This window comes from Setaria viridis, chromosome 7 (genome assembly GCF_005286985.2).
Source record: "Setaria viridis chromosome 7, Setaria_viridis_v4.0, whole genome shotgun sequence".
NCBI lineage: Eukaryota > Viridiplantae > Streptophyta > Magnoliopsida > Poales > Poaceae > Setaria > Setaria viridis.
In genome coordinates this window covers 23,689,187-23,706,114 of record NC_048269.2, presented here as the reverse complement: position 1 = coordinate 23,706,114, position 16,928 = coordinate 23,689,187, and the positions used below count along the sequence as shown (strand labels likewise).

The 16,928-nt window shown below is 46.3% G+C and overlaps 1 protein-coding gene across 3 annotated transcripts; it reads left to right on the top strand.

Moving 5' to 3' along the window:
* The first annotated feature begins 3,968 nt into the window (after positions 1 to 3,968).
* On the top strand, positions 3,969 to 8,985 carry LOC117865493 (E3 ubiquitin-protein ligase WAV3). 3 transcript variants are annotated; one of them, XM_034749710.2, is made up of 2 exons: positions 3,969 to 4,494; positions 6,878 to 8,985. In XM_034749710.2, exons 1-2 carry the CDS (start codon positions 4,261 to 4,263, stop codon positions 8,759 to 8,761), a joined length of 2,118 nt encoding a protein of 705 aa, XP_034605601.1. In that variant the 5' UTR covers positions 3,969 to 4,260; the 3' UTR covers positions 8,762 to 8,985. The 3 variants fall into 3 exon arrangements, with proteins under 3 accessions (XP_034605601.1, XP_034605600.1, XP_034605602.1); XM_034749709.2 differs by having other exon boundaries at positions 6,875 to 8,985; XM_034749711.2 differs by lacking the exon at positions 3,969 to 4,494 and adding an exon at positions 6,033 to 6,126 and having other exon boundaries at positions 6,875 to 8,985.
* Positions 8,986 to 16,928: the final 7,943 nt, after the last annotated feature.

Below are 16,928 nucleotides of genomic sequence, written 5' to 3'. Positions count from 1 at the left end.
CTGTTAGATGGAGTAGCTAGTCGAGCTATTGATACTGAGCAGAGGCCGAGGAGTTGATAGATTAGCATATGCCTGGCTAGCAGAGATGCTAAAATTGTATAACATGACTGGAACATGACTCTTGCTGTTTTTTTTCTGAAGCAAGACAATATTGTTATTCGGTATCGTGACTTGTGTTTTTACATGCTGAAAGCTAAGTGGATCGTGTAAGAATAGGGAGATACTACGTCAAAGGGGCCTAGGTATATGTTTCGTCAGTATGCCCTTATTCTGTGAAGCTGATTATTGCATTTAAATATGTTTTCAGTAGGTATGCCAGTTGCTTGCACTAATGACATTTTAGAAATGAACAAAATGGTTTTGGTACGAGTGTCGGGAACGTGTGCTGTTGTTTTGTAGTTTGTAATAGTACAGTTCGAGTGTTCTGTTGTGCTTGGTGATTTTGGTTGAAGTTTTTTTCTTCTTTTCGCTAATGAAATTCCGAATGACCCGTTCTTGAGAAAGGAATGAATAAACCGGTGTTGATTTATGTGCATTAAAGTTCCGTCTGGTTAACAAGTTATCTACATTTCGTGCTGTCTAGTCAAAATTTTGAATAATCTAAATCAAACAGATCGAGCCAACCTGAATGCTTAAACAAAGCACGCCAGTACGCCACCTCCCTCCACCTTGTTGGCACCACCGAGCCTGGACCCGGCGGTGGCAGAGGTGGACGTCGAGGTGGCAATGACAGGGACTGTTGCCACCTACCAGTGCCAACATCAGAGGGGTCCTGCTCCATGGCGAAAGGAAGGTCATCTCAAATTGTCGTGTTTTGATTTTCCTAAATTTATAGTTTCTGTTATGTACCTAGACATAGACATATTGTATATCTAAATGCATAATAAAATTTATGAATCTTAAAAAATCAAAATAACCTATAAATTAGGACGGAGGGAGTACCTACCACCGTCATCGACAGGTCATGTGTGTGGTAGAAAAGTACGTATCACGGTCACCGAGCAAAGACAGATTCTAACTTCTTAAAAAATGGAGGGATGGCTCCATTGATTTTTGCTTTTTTGTTGTTTCTGTATGGGTGGGTAGCGGATTGGGGGGGGGGGGGGCTTTTAGTAGCTATAAATACTTTGCGTATATATTTTCTAATTTACCTACTATCATCATCTCATAATACTTGTATTTTATGCATTCGTCGATATCTAACAAGTCTATCTTCTTATCAAGTGATTTAGATTTTGCTTATTTGTAAGTAAATTTTTCATAGAATTGTATTTATATCAACAGCCAATATCAATATTCAGTACATATTTAACAGCCTTCATCTAGCACCACCCCTTTCCCAACATAGCCTCCTCAATTGTAAGTTCTTCTCCAATTTAATACCACTTCAACACCATCACCGACCACCTAACAACAGATGGTCCCCCACATACACACTACCCAACGGCAGGCTCTAGCCACCGTAGCAAGCGATGCCACCCCACCTTACCGTCCCACCCATCACCGTGCTAGCAGCTCGCAAATCTCCTTGGTGATTCCCTCTAGAGTTGCTGGAACGGTAAATCACTTGGTCCTAACCCTCAAATCTCTTATCTCCAATCTCAATATTCAGTACATATTTTTTATAATTTATGGGAGGGTTTTTACAATGATCGGAAAAAAATAATAGCCGTCCATCCAGAGAAATCGTGCAGTAAAAAGGTAGGAAGTACCTAGAGGTACCTGGAGAAAAGTACCAAGAAGTACCAAATAGGTGGAACCAAGTAAAAAAACAGTAGGACCAGTACTAATTTAATTTATTTTTAATTATATTCCTTAGATCAACAGTCAGAAAAATTTTAAAGGAAAATTGTAATATAGCTCTATTTATGGATCCTAGAGAATGCTCGTACGTTGTTACAGTAAAATATTAAACTCGTGAAACTTTTTTACATGTATTAAGTATGGTGGACGAGGTTGTCAGCGCAAGCAGCACGTGGCTAGTCTACACTGACACTGCTCTGCGTGCACATTACGACTTATGTGTAACTTTTCTACTCGAGTACATGTTGGACTCCCTGTACATATTCAAACCGATAAATGATGTAAGTTTGGAAACTAAATAGCTAGCACAACTTAAAAATATTTGACATCATGTATGCACGCATACACTTTTTTTTGGCAAGCCAAGAATATTTTTACCTCGGGTAAACAGCTAGCTATATGTATGGTTTAACCGTTGGACAGCTGTTTCGATTTTGTTAAAGTAAAGTTAATTGTGCTTCCAAAACTCAAGCGAACCATGGCCGAAATGTTGGTGTGTGGATGTAGGAGGTCGCTGGTTTGATCCCTTCCTAATTTCCTATGCCACTTTTCCCTTCGGTTCGCTTCATTTTTTCCTTCCAAGCGCGCGGGCGCTCCGGTCCTTTTTTTTCCCCCTCCAAGCGCGCGACTCGAGCGGCCGCTCGGTTTTCACAGGTTCTCTATCCGGAATGCCGGTTTAGCACTTGTTACTCCGGTTTTTCATGTACGCAATGGGTTTTACCTCCGATTTTGTACCGTATTATTCACAGTTTAGGTTGACGTAAAAAAAAATTGGCAGAAGCGTTAGTCGTTTTAATATTAGGTATCGTTTTAATATTAGTTTTAATATTAGGTATAGATAAGTATACTCCAAATCTTTCCTGCAGCGTATATTCCGCTGCATGGGCCTGCACAGCTGGCCGGATCAAGCTGAGCTCTCAGCTGATGCTCACCGGCGAAAAGACAAGAGCAAACTATCACCTGAAAAGCACAAAGCCCATCTGACTATCTGGGCAGGGCACGCCGCCGCGCGCCTCGTTCGCTCGTCGCGGTCAGGCGGTCACCGCTCAGCTCAGCTCACCTGCGCTGTCGAGCTCGAGCAGGCCGGAACAAGACACCCCAACGGTATCTTTTGCGGCGGCGCACCGATGGAGACGCTCACCTACCCGTACCCGTATAAATGTATGATATATCTTTCCTCAAAAAAAAAAGAGTATAATATATCGGCGGCGAGGCAACTTGCAGGCGCGCGGCGCATGGGCATGAGGGCATCCCAACCACCGGCGCGGCGACAGGATCACAGGAGACATAATTCTCATTCACTCCGGCGTCCTGCCTGGTTGGGCTAACGCTAATCTGATTTCCTGATTTCTTCCCATCCTTTTTCCTTGCGTCGGCAGGGCGGCCACTGACTGACGAGCACTCGAGCAGGGGAGACAGAGCACTCAACCCAACCCTCTGCCCGTCAGTCTCAGTACTCTGCTTGTTCAGCAGGTTAGTAGTTGAGAACCTGAGAGGCTGAGATGATGAATGTTTAATGGCCGTGGCAGCTGACAAGGGATCGCGAGTGCCGGCCTGCCGAGCTTATCTTGATCTGATATACTCATTTGCTAATGATAGATTAATTAAATTTAATAGATTCATCTCGTCGTTTAGTCTGTAATTAGTCATATTTAGTTTTCTAATTAGCCTCTTAAACTTTAGGTTCAGGATTCAAACACCCCCTCAGATACATGCATGATGATGTATCCTGCTGTTGCTTCCACGAGTGTACGAATGAACTGGCCTGCTGAGTATTTTATTTCCACAGGAGTCGTACAAACGTGACAAGAAACGTGCTAGCCACCCTAACCGCCATTTGAGCAATCGAGCTTTTGGCAGTCATTTGGCCATCTGAGCACAAGCAACCTGCAGGACTGCAGGTTACGCTAACCGTTTCACTTAAACTTTAGGTTTGGAAATTTAACGATTCGGAACCTGAATTCTGATGCGAGGGTTGTGTGGGACTGTGGGAGTAAAAAACAAAATCAGAATTTATAAACTCACCGGCGGCCCGGCTAGGATGGCGTAAACGGGCCCAGAATTCCAGCTAGGCGGGCCCATCACCGGCGGCACCGCCAGCCAAACCCTGCACGCTTACCCACTCGCCGTCGTCGCTCTCTAATTCAAACCCCCAGCTGTTTCCGTTACCACTCCTTGTACGCTTCCTCCCGCGGGCACGAGGGAGACGAGTCAAACCAAAACAGAAGCAGCGGCAGCAGCCCAAACGCTCCTCCTCCTCCACAACTCCACCTCTCTCCACTCCCTCCCATGTTGGCTCTGCTCCCCTCCAAAAACCACCGCCTCCCCGAATCCTCCTCTACCACTAGCAGTCATCATAGCCCGTAGGCTGGTGGCGGCGTTCCCCCGAGTTGGAGTCTGAGAGCCGGTTGGCTCGGAGGAGAGGAGGCGGTGTGGTTTGGTTTGCGCGTTGCGGTGATGGAGGGCGCGTGGAGGAAGGTCAGGAAGGCGCTGGGCCTCCGCCTGTGCGTGCACGCCCCCGCGGTGCGCGGTGGAGGCGTGCGGCGCGCGACGGCGGGCGCGGGTGTTTGCCGGCGGGATGCCGCGGTGGCGGTGGCCGCCGCGGGCGAGTCGAGGCCGAGCACGCCGGCGGGCGCGCTCCGGCGGGCCAAGTCTGGGGGAAGGTCCTCTTCATCTTCCTCATCCTCAAAGGTGAGATTGAGATTTTGAGCGTTTCTGAATTGGAATTGGTTTTTTTTTTCCCGATGGAGAAAGAAATAAAACGCTCCGGTTTTAATGCTGGGTTGATCGGGAATTGGGACGTGGCGGTAATTATGCTTAGCATCTAGTGATTTCAAATGGAAATGCTACTGGTATAACGCGAGCTCTGTAGTTGTTGATTTTGTTGACGATCTCCATATTGGGTGTGCGCATCAGCAGTTCAGTACGAAAGTTGTCGTTCGCTCCAGCCGTTTAAGACTTTTAGATAGAATTTTTGTGTGCTTCTTCCGTAGGATTACAATTTTGATCGTTGCTTGTCTTTGTGTAGTTCTCGTTTTGCTTTCCCTTGTTTTCACCAAATTTCTCAGTTGTGTACCATTTTTGCGGTACTGCTTTGCACCGCTTTGCTCTCTTTCGTCAATCGTCAGAAACAAAAATGCCCAACAACTGTCCAAAAATATGAAGAAAATGTGTTTCTTTTAAAGAAGAGATTCATATGAGGTATCTTGCCAGCTTTTGTGTGCTCTGCTCTGTATCTTCTAATGTGTCTGTTAGTTAATGCTTCATCGCTCAATAATTTCGGTCCTGGTTTGAGAGATTCTCAGGGGATATTGTGCCAGCTGTGGTCTGACGTCTCTATGTTAGTCAATGGCTTTCCTTAGATAACTTCTTAACGCAAGCCTCTTCCCTATCCCATCCACTGCATCTGCATGACTGTATCCCACTTGCCCTCGTCCCTGAAAAGGAAAGAGAAAAGCTTGCTTCTTGCTCATCACCGGCCCGTGGTCGTCACGTGTAATGAACCCCACTCTTTCCTCCTACCACCAGCTTTCTTTCTTTACGGCAGATGTTCCAACTTGACAGCTGCTATCCATTATATGGGATGGGATGCCAATTGCCCAACTGATAGTTGACTGCTACTTTCTATTTTTATGTGGCCTTTATGTCTCAATGGCATGAGGAATGGGTACCAATTTGACAAGTAACTTCACATGGATTGTCTCATTGATTTACATTTATGGGTTTCATGCATGCACCAACTTGGCACTAAAGGGGAGAAAACAGTAAATAAGTTCTACGTGCTTTACCTGTGATGCATGTTTTTTGTGATCACAAAGTGTCTTTTCCTAATTTGATCAGGAGCGCAGCCTGTGCTAGGTTGAAATTTTATTCTCTTTTTATTAGGTATTAAGTTAAGTTGTTGTAGAGTAAATATTCAGGCTGACTTTATCCACAAGCCAAAGTAGCTCCGACCATATGCAACCACTAAAATCATGATTTATTGTGTTGAAACTTGTAGTGACAACAAATACAGTATCCATATAAAATGAACGATGAACTACATCAGTATTACAACACGTGGGTGGTTATTTTTGCTCCTTTGCTGGCTTGCGGTGCGGTCAGTGGCAGGTGCTTATTAGCTACTGGTCAAAGGGTGTGCTTGGTATGGAAATGCCAATTTTTCTTAATTTCAAGTTTTTTGCATGCAATATAATAGTTAATCTCTTGCTTTTTATGCCAACCAATAGATGTTGACTGATGCATTACCTCAATTGATTTTGGTGGGCACCAGCCAAAAGGAAGTGCTAGTTTTAATGTTCGGCTGCCTGTCTTTGCCACATGGTAAATTATTGTTTGTTGTCTGCTTATCTTGAATGTGTAGGACAATATTTGACTATTAGGGCTGCCACTCAGATGAATGTAACACCAATCATATTAGTCAAAAGAATCTGTATGTATACATTTGTTATCTAGAAAATAATTTATAGTGGGGCAATGGTGTACATGCTACCTAAACATGAACTCCAAACGTGACATTTTTGTGCCACATACATAAAGGTTTAAGGTACACTTGATTTTGTGAGATGGGGTTGGATGAATAAAATTTGATTAGAGGCTTGTGTAGTGGAGTAAAAAAAAGAGCTGCATTAACGTATGCATGGCTTCAATGGTGTTACCTTGTGCTTTGGTGGACTCTTGAAAAGATAGGTCCCTCTTTTGCAGTCCTTGCAAAGACGCATCTGTGATATCAGCTCCTTTGGATGAGCTAGACAATATAGCTGGGATGATGCATTGTGATATCAGCTGTTCTGTTCTGATTGAGATGGTTAATTAGGATAATGCAGCAATGATAGAAGCTGTTTCGGTAGGTGGAATAAATAGGGAGTCTTCACTGGCAAAATGAAACTTAAACTGTATATGTAATGAACCAGAATGTTGTAAGCTAGGTCAGCTAGAGAATCAGGTAATATAATTAAAAAATCTGTTCATATCCACGTGTCATTGAATATACATGTTATACAAAGTACTAGTAGTTCTTTCGTATAACTCAAAAGCAATTAAGCTGATCTCTTTTTTGTTTGTACTTCAGCAGGGGAAATGTGCAATATGCTTTGCTAGCATGAGATCTGGCCATGGCCAAGCCCTGTTTACTGCAGAGTGTTCTCACATGTTCCATTTTCACTGTATCTCATCTAATGTAAAACATGGAAACTATGTCTGCCCAGTTTGTCGAGCGAAGTGGAAAGAGATACCCTGTCGCTCACTATCTTCTACTAGCCCTCATGGAAGAATTGGAGGTAACCAAAGTCAATCTCCCCAACAAGATCCCCATATGGCTCTTCGCCAGCAAGTTTCAAACCGTCGGCGAGAGGTCCGGCGCTTACATACTTCTGTACCAGCAGGCTACAATGATGATGAACCTTTGCAGCGCAAAGAGGCTTTTGACAATCTTAATTCTGGATCTGGCAAAACTGCCCAAATCAGCTCATACCCAGAATTCCAAGCTGTTCCACAGTCATCATGTCTAAATGGATTTGATATTCTGGTTCACGTGAAGGCGCCCACTTCTAGCTCAGATCACATCACAGGCAGCTTGGTCAATGAAAGCTCTGTGAGGTCATCAAGCCGAGCTCCTGTTGATCTTGTTACTGTCCTTGATGTTAGTGGTAGTATGGCAGGCACAAAGCTAGCGCTCCTCAAGCAAGCAATGGGTTTTGTTGTTCAGCACCTTCGGCCATCTGACCGCCTTTCAGTCATTGCCTTTTCATCTACTGCCCAAAGACTGTTCCCCCTTCGACGAATGTCACATCATGGCAGGCAGCAGGCCTTGCAGGCAATCAACTTACTTGGTGCTGGTGGGGGTACGAACATTGCTGATGCACTAAAGAAAGCTGTGAAGGTGATTGAGGACCGCAGCTATAAGAATTCAGTATGCAGTATTATTCTTCTGTCAGATGGCCAAGATACCTACAGCATTTCCTCGAATTTCCAAGGAACATCAGCAGGTCGTAGGTCACTTGTTCCATCTTCTATTCTAAATGAACACCATTTGGTACCCCTGCATGCTTTTGGGTTTGGAGCAGACCATGATTCAGATACATTGCATTCAATTGCTGAAGCTTCTGGTGGCACCTTTTCTTTTATTGAGGATGAAGGTGTGATGCAAGATGCCTTTGCTCAATGTATTGGCGGGCTTCTTAGTGTTTCTGTTCAGGAGATGCATCTTAGCATGGAATGTGTTGATCCTGGTGTTCAACTCCGTTCCATCAAATGCGGTAGCTATCCAAGTAAGGTGGCAAGAGATGAACGAAACGGGTCTGTCGATATCGGTCAGTTGTATGCTGATGAGGAGAGAGACATTTTGCTGTCAGTGACCATCCCAAAATCTAGTGAACAGACTTCACTGTTGAGAGTTGCTTGTGCTTACAAAGATCCTGTAACAAACGAGACTATCAAGATTCAAGGTGATGAGGTAAAGATCAAGAGGCCAACATCCACCGTATCTGAACAAATGTCTATTGAAGTTGATCGAGAGAGGAACCGTATACAAGCTGCCAGTTCTATCGAGTCTGCACGGGCTGCTGCCGAGAGGGGTGCTCTGTCTGAGGCCGTCACTATTCTTGAAGATTGCCGGAGGGTATTATCACAGTCCTTTGCAAGCCAGAATGGGGACCGTCTATGCATGGCCCTTGATGCAGAGCTAAGAGAGATGCAGGAGAGGATGGCAAATCGTCAACTCTATGAAGCTTCAGGGAGGGCATATATGCTGTCTGGACTGAGCTCTCATTCATGGCAGAGAGCAACAGCACGCGGAGACTCTACAGATAGCACAACTCTTGTTTACTCATACCAGACACCATCCATGGTTCAGATGCTGGAGCATTCCCAGAACTTCTGCTCTTCGCCTCGGAACCAAGGGCCACACCCACAGGTCCGGGGAGCGAGGCCAGTGTTGGAGAAGCCTCAGGCAAGGTAATTCGCCATCATCTCGGCAATGAAATTTTCTGATGGTGAAAGATTCATCTTAGTTTCCTAGTCTTAGCATGATTGTTGGTACTTTGGTAGTACCTATTTTTTTTTCTTTTGCTTATTTGAGTCTTAGTTGGGTTATACCGGAGAAATTGAGGTGCATGGTGTTGAATACCGAATACTCCTGTAATTTGAAGGAATAAGATTTGGGAAAGTGGTTGGAGATGTAAATATATTGGTTCTTACTTCTTACAAGTTTGTTATTGAGAACCATTCCGATTTTTTTTCCGGAAACATAGAATTAAGTCATGAACCATTTCGCTTGATCTTTGGTGGTGTGTAGAACCTAAAAGAGTGACTAAGGACCTCTATGAGAATGTGAACCCATACATTGGTGCCAATGTGTTCAAAGTATCACCATGAAGTGGTGCCGCAGTGCAATATGACAGGTGGTCCGCTGAATTATTTAAGATTATAATTTTCAGGCAGAAATTTCACATGAACATGACACGAAAACATAAGTAACCTCGAAGAAATATTTTGCTTAGAATTGTAGCCGAAGTTTGCTTAGAATCGCTACCATGAAGCTAAAACTGAGCACGAGAATTATCCGCGTGCATCGGTGCCCAGGAGTTGCTCACCATAGGCTCCGGTCACGGAGCATGGAGATCGCGCCCCGCCATCTTCGCCTTGCAGGCAAACAGCAGCTCGCCTCGCCAACCCAGCAGGCGACGGCGACGGCTGGCGTAATAGCCCGTCGGCAGTACAACGTCCAGGCCCAACACCGTGGCGGTGACCTCGCGCCGTCGCGCGCTCCTCCGTGGGCCTCGCGCAGGCCGGCGGCACGAGGCCGCTGTCGAGCACAGCGCCCCCGTACGACACGGTCGCGTCCGGGTGGCGGTCGGGCTCGGGCCGGCGCCGAGGCCGCGGACGCCGGCGACGGCCACCAAGTACTCTGGCCTCCGCGGCGAAGGAAGCAGGCCCACGATGGAGAGAGTACCACGAGTCCACGACGGCCAGCGCGTCCATGACACAAGATGTGCAGCCCTTGTGGATGGTGGATCCCCGCCGAAGACCTCGACCGGCAGCAGCATCGGGCCTCTTCTTGGGGTTCGGACGCATCCGCCACCATGCCGTCATGCCGAGACGATCATCCGGTCCTGTCCCGCGCTCTCGTGCGTAAGCACGATCCCACTGGGCCATGATAGGGATCGTGGCATAGACCAATTGGCGCGGCAAAAGAATGAGTTTATATTTGAAATTTAAAATTTCAAGGTACATCTTCTAATGAATGGAGCCGTATGCCGTATGATGCAAAAAAGATTGAGGAACTCTCTTTCCATTATAAAATGAAAAAAAAACTAAGATTCGAAATAAGATTCTAACAAACTTGGAAATGTCATACTTGATCAAACTAAAAGAATAATAATTGCATATGATGCTGTCGATTATTTCTCTCTGTCAGGGAAATACAAAATTTAACGAGTCAAACATGTGCGCGCGGTCGAGAGCGAGAACTCTCCCGTGCCCATCCATAAGCGGACGATGACGTGCACAGAGACCGACCCCCTCCTACCTTGACGCTGCAGGCAAGGAGGAACTTGTACGTTGTATTGTTCGGTTCGTGTGTGCATATATAGGGCCAAGAAGTCGCAGAACCGCTGCCGTTTGTAGTTCTGCCGCACATGAACTTGCTCCAGTCGAGAATATGACCTTCCATGATTAAGTAATTCTTGCTGTTTTTGACCAAAATTTACCCTGATTTCAGGTCAAATGTTCCTGATATTCCTCATATTTATTTTGATCTGAAGTCGGATGTTTCTTTTGTATCATTCCTTACATATGTCAATCGCAGCGCTCACGTCTTGCTTGGTTTATGCTACTACTAGTATTTCTTTGTTCAATCGCAGGAACCGCGGCACCGCCACGTCCTGGCCCCACGCCCTGGCGCCGCGCTCCCGCACCTCCTCCCCCTCGGCGCCGAAGTGCGGCATGGAGCCCCAGCCGATCGAGGAACGTGTCCACGTACGACGCCACCGCGACCGAGAGGCGAGTGCCCGGGGATGCACGCGCTGGACCACGCGTCGCGCGCGTTGTCGACACGGAACGCGTACGGGAGGCTGAACACCGGCGTGAGCGTCGCCGGCCGGTCGCTCGCTCGCCCTGACGTCCGCTGTCGGGTCCAGGCCGTCGTCACCGGTGACGGCCACCGAGTAGAGGGGCGTAGCCGGTGACGGCGTATCAGCGTGGTAGACAGCCATTCCGCTGAGGACCACGGCAGCGACGGCGTACACGAGTCGACGCTTCTCGACGCAGACCGGCCGCTCGCGCACGGTGCTGACGCCGACGATGCGCCCGCCGTACGACACGCCGGCCAAGCCGGCCGTGTCGCGGTACGCCTGGAACAGCTTGCTGGTGTACGTTCTTCGTGCGGACCGTGAGGTTGAACAGGACCGGGGAGGCGCCCGTGGCGTTCGCCGCCGGCGCCGGCCCCGGCGCTGGAGCTGCCGCCGGTGCCGCGCCGAGCCCGTGGACGCCGTTGACGGCCACCGTGTAATCGAGGGACCCACTGTGCAAGAGTAAGCATAGGTAGATCACGCCGAGAAGAAAAGACACGATGCAAACAAGACCCACTATCGCAGAACAGATCAAAACCAAACGATATCAATAATTCCCAGCACTTGAATTTTTTTTGACCGTAGGATCTCAAATAGACAGCTTGGATCTGATAGGGGTAGAACTGGCCAAGATAACCACCGGAGTCGTTTCTACATACAACAGTAATTTAATGCAACATAGGGCATAGGGGCCATTAGAAGCATCAATTTTCCTTTGAGTTTACAAAAGGTTATTGACCCTAATAAACCCCTCTAGCTCCGCTCATGATCGGATGCATCTCTCTCCATCTTATCTCTTTCCCATCTCCTTCCTCTCATCCGCTCAACCCACGCAACGCCCACACGCCCCAATGCCTGCCGCCCGCAGGCAAGTGCTCTAGCAGCATCCCCGCTGTCCTCCTCGTAGCCTAGCGCTTATCCCTATCTCCGTGCTGCCCAGCATCGTCTTCATAAGGTCCTGATGAGGTCCCCCGCCGGCACCAGCTCCCTGTCCGGCTCCGGTGGCGCAATGCCACTTTTACCGGTTGAAACTAGACGCCTCCGGTCCACTGCCCAACCAGGGTCCGCCGCCACCAGGTAGGCGGCACCCCCACCGTCCCATCTCTCCAGTCACCGCCACCCATTATCTTGCTGGTTCAGAGCTCCTCTAGGTCCATCAGATGGTAGTAAGCCCCATCCCAAAAAACTCCTCACCCTAAAACCTCGCCGAGATAGAAAAGAAGGGAAAGTGATGGGAAGAATTAAGAATTCAGGTGTGAGAGAGGGATCGATAAAACCTCGAGTATGATAGTCCAAATTATTTTTACTCACAAAGAAACCTAATCGAGTGCAAAGCACGTGAAGTCATCTAGACTAAATCAATATACATATCCTGCAGTTGGCTTGGGTCGTGAAGTCATTTAGGCACCCCGCACCGAGAAAGACCCTTCCCAATCTTGGCCCTGCAGTTGATCCCCGAGGGCATCAGCTGGACGTCCACCGTCGCCTCCCCCACCGCCAGCTCGGCGGCGAGCTCGTCCCGCAGGAACCACGGCACCACCACGTCCTCTCCCCACGCCCTGGCCACGCGCTCGCCTCCCCGCCTCCGGCGCGCGCAGAACTGCGGCACGGTGCCCCTGCCGAGGAACGCGTCCCCGTAGGACACCTCCGCGGCTTCTTTCCCTAGGTCAGAGATGCAGGCCTCCTGGAACGCGTTGCGCGTGTTGTCGATGCGGACCGTGACGTTGAGCACCGGCGAGAGCGTCGGCCGGCTGCGCGCCGTGAGTTCCCTCGCCGGGTCCAGGCCGGCGACGGCCGTGACGGCCACCGAGTACTTGGGGGCCTCGTCGGGGATCTCGACGCCGAGAACAACAACCCCCGTGATGATAACGGCGGCGATCCCGGCAATGAGAATGCAGCAAACCGCACGTAGAAATATTCGGCGACCGGATCCTTCCGCTTGGGCCATGCTGCTAGCTTCGCCATGGCTGCCGTAGGGTGTTGTGGGAGGACAATGGACTACTACGCCGAAGTCCCGGTGCGGCTTAGCGGCCATGTATGTTCTTGTTTCTCGTACGTATGTTTTTTTTTTCTTCAATTGATGGTGCCGTGGGATCTTCCTTCCTGCTACTATATGAGATGCCGTTGCACGCCGTGTTCGTGTCCTCCACCAACACGTACGGGGAGCTCTTCGTTCCGTACACGAGGCGGAGCCCAAGCCCGTGTGGGCATCGATCGACTACGTACTCTTGCGTGTCCGTATGCGACGCAGGAAGCACAGAACGTCGTCTCAGCACAACCGCGTGCCATGCACGTCATGCATACAAGAGACCGTGCGATGTACATGTGTCTCATAGGACATTCTAGCCTTGGTCAACTTTTTTGGGATAGAGGTAGCATCTAATTCCTTTGGGTATTGCAACAAGGCTACTAGAATGTCCTGATTCGTTGATCAAACCTTTGTGCCGCATAGCACAACAAAGTTTATTTTACTCACAAAAAGACTAATCAAGTACAGGTAGGAAAAATCCATACACTGAGTCCTCTACAGTCTACTACTAAATGGATCTGGCTCTACACTAATCGGTGCGTCCGGCGTCATGCAGTGATCAAGGGCCTGTTCGCTTCAGCTTATAAGCCGGCTGAAAAGCTGAAACGGCTGATTTGTTGTGAGAGGAAAACACTGTTTGGTGGCTGATAAGCCGGCTGAATAAGATGAAGCGAACAGGCCACAAGTCACTCCGGCCTCCGACTTCTTACCTTTTTCGTACGCGGTGGAGGAAGCAACAGAACATCTCAACTCTCAAAGCACGACCGCGTGCCGTGCACGTGATACTAAGTATATTTAAGCTTGATTTTCTTGATCGCTATTATTTATGGGAGTACTTAAAGGATAGAAAAAGGAATTCATAGTCACTTTTTCCTACCGCGAAAAAAAAAACTTCACGTGAGAGCAATAGAGGTTGGGAACTTGGGGTAGCAAAAGGGACAGAGAACGGAGGGGTGGGTGCTACAAGATATAAACCATTCGACAAATCCAATTACTCAATAATAAGCACAGTACATGTGAGCAAAATAAAATCACATGCCAAGAAAATACTATCGGATCTTGCTGGACGACGAAGCGATCGAGAGCCGACAACAATAAACCTTTCTTCGATCGACAAAAAGAAACAGTAACGTCTATTTCTAGCTTGTAATCTAGTGCTACGTAATCTAACGTGCGCCATGATCAACGGGGTGTCAAGTCCTGTAGCCTAATCCTTCAGAAAAATAAAAGGTCCGATCCTGTTGGCTCAATTGGTATAGCCTGGCGCTTGCTTGGCGGTGATAGACCGTTTCCTTCCGCCGGCACGGAGCAGGACCTCCTCCGATCTTGGCGCCGCTGCACACGAGGTGTCACACCCGATTTTAAGAATAAAATCGAGTGCATTCAATACATACGCGTCAGGATCAAGTTACACATATGTATGACATAAGTGAATAATAAAGACAGTATTAAAGCAAATAAAGAGAGTATTAAACATTATTACATGATCGAAAGTCTCAAATAAGCACGAACTTAAGTAAATACGCAGCAGACTCCGAAGATGACGACGACACCACAGGCAGCTGACTGAAGAACTATATGCCTAGAACTCCTCAAAGTCGTCAATGTATTCCACCGGACTATCTTGGTCTGAACAACGGTTTTGCAAGGGTGAGTACACTTATGGTTGGTACTCAACAAGTCGTGGGGAATAGTGTAGTGTAAGGCCAATCAAGGTATGACTAAGGCTTAATCAGCATCAGCTTTTAATTAGGTTGGTCAAATTTTATTAGCAATTGACTAGCTTAAGTTTATACCACCCGAAATTAAACAAAAATATAAATAAAGTAAACAACATATGCATGAATGAAATAACAACAATTTAAGTCCATCTTTCGATAGTTTTATCATGTGAGGGTATAGGCCGCTCTTAACCGTGAGCACGGCTGAACTGGGCGGCTCTCGATCAAGGTCGGAGGTTTGGTCGGTTGACCCAGGGCCCGCGCATCAGTGAGTGGGTGTAGGATAGGGGCGTGTAGGAAAAGTCTAGAAGGGGATTTTTCGGGATAATGCTGGTTTATAGATTTAGAAAATAGATTTAATTCCTTTTTTCATATTTAATTCTTTATAATTTATAGAATTGTCCAAATTTAGTAAAACTAATTTTATTAGGTGTATTTTATTTTATTTTATGCATTAAAAATTCTTAAACCCTAGGATAAAATAATAAAAATGTAAGTATTTATGTAATGCCTTGGATTAAGGTATTTAAATAAATACTTAATCTTTATGAAATGTACAAAATTCTGAATAATGTTTTATTATTCACAAATATTTATTAATTCATAGGATTTAAGTTTTTCATATTAGAAATTAACTATAATACTTTTCTAAATAAAAGAAAATGCTTAAGTTAGGTTTTTAAAAGAAATTAAATTGTGGGTTAATCTTTATGGGTAGATTAGTGTTGGCTTGCAACTTTATCATGAAGGAAAGTTGTATAGTCTTTTGTTTCAAAAAGTTTTGCATCTCTAACTGTGACATGCATCAGATCGTAGAAACAGAAGCCTCGAAGGTGGATTTCTTGGATTTCTCAGAAAAACCTTAGGAATTCGAAGAGGTTGTTGACTTGGTCCCTTTTTTGGAAGGATCTTCAGGGGGTACTAACTTTTTTTGTGAATCAAGGCAAGCCCCGGTGCATCTAAGCCTATTTACTTTCAGAAATTATTATTCATGAGTCCAATTATTATCTAAGTCTAGGAGTTGTTTGCAACCTACTCTTATGCATGATCCCACCTTGTTTGTAGGACATCTTTGCCACCTGTTCAATTAATTAGTAACCATCCTATGCTTAGAAATGCTTAGATTCTTTAAAGTAACTTCTGTTACTCAACCACTTAAGGTATAAATGGGCACACATGTTAATCAAGGAAAATAGCCTGGAATTTTGAAATGTGGACAAAAGCTAGAGATGGTAGTTCTGTCTACTAAGTTTAATCTGGTTAAGGACCGTTCATTGTTTTAACCAGTGATTAAGTGATTTTACTTGGTTGCTTACTGCCATTAGGAACCAGCAAGCTCGGTAGGTTAGTTGGCTCGCTGAATGGAAATATTCTTACCCGTGCTTGTCGTGCTGGAGAATGGCAGGGTGTAGCCTGAAACTCACATGGAGATCAGGCTAGACGTGAGGTCCCATGTCGGGGTGCGTCCCTAGGTTCGGGGAATTATGTTTTCGATCATTGGGTACGTCTAATCGAAAGGTCGTTATGTGCAACCCGATCAGTTGCGCATAGCTGGTGATTAGGTATCTTCTGCAGGATGTAAATAGGTCCGGATCACCGCAATTCTCGATTATGAATGCACTTGATCATCGCTTAAGCATCGTAGAGTAATCAAATTGAATATAATATTTTTTTTAGAATTGATATGTTGTATAACTTAGTTCCACCTGGTTGCTCAAAAATGATTTATTCACCTAGACTGGTTAGGTAAAAACTAATTTGAAGTAAAATGATAAAATTAAGGTTCCACTAGTAGCAAGCTTTCCGCAAAATTGTGAGTCAACCAGTACACCATAAAGCTATCATATTCCTTGAAACAATATTTTAAATTTACCTATACTAGTTAGTCGGGTCAGTCTTGCTGAGTCCTCGTACTCAGGGGATCCCTTGTTGTTGTTTTCAGACACACGGGACAACCGAAGAAGAAGTCCCGAAGAACTAGGGTATTTACGGGTCTCGTAATACCCTAGAATAAAACTTAGTGTATAATTGCTTGTCCTTGGACTGATTTTTATGTTCAAAACTCCTAGTAATGGTCTAACTTAGACTGTTAAGTTTAAAAATGTAATATTTATTGATGCTTTCCCTTCATGGAAGCGATCCTAATGTATGGCTACGATTCACGTCGTGGATGTTTCGAGGCATCCTAGGGACACTCGACGGACTACCGGGCTTACACTGTTTTAAGTGCGTTTCGTATAATTGCTGTTCCGGTGGCGATTAGGCGCACTTAAGCCAGTTTAAGTCGGACAATTCCGCCACGATTAT

Coding starts and splice junctions, on each gene's coding strand:
- LOC117865493 (XM_034749709.2), top strand. CDS start 4,261: ATGGAGGGCGCGTGGAGGAAGGTCAGGAAGGCGCTGGGCCTCCGCCTG. Junction 4,495..6,874: donor CATCTTCCTCATCCTCAAAG/GTGAGATTGAGA, acceptor TTTGTACTTCAG/CAGGGGAAATGTGCAATATG.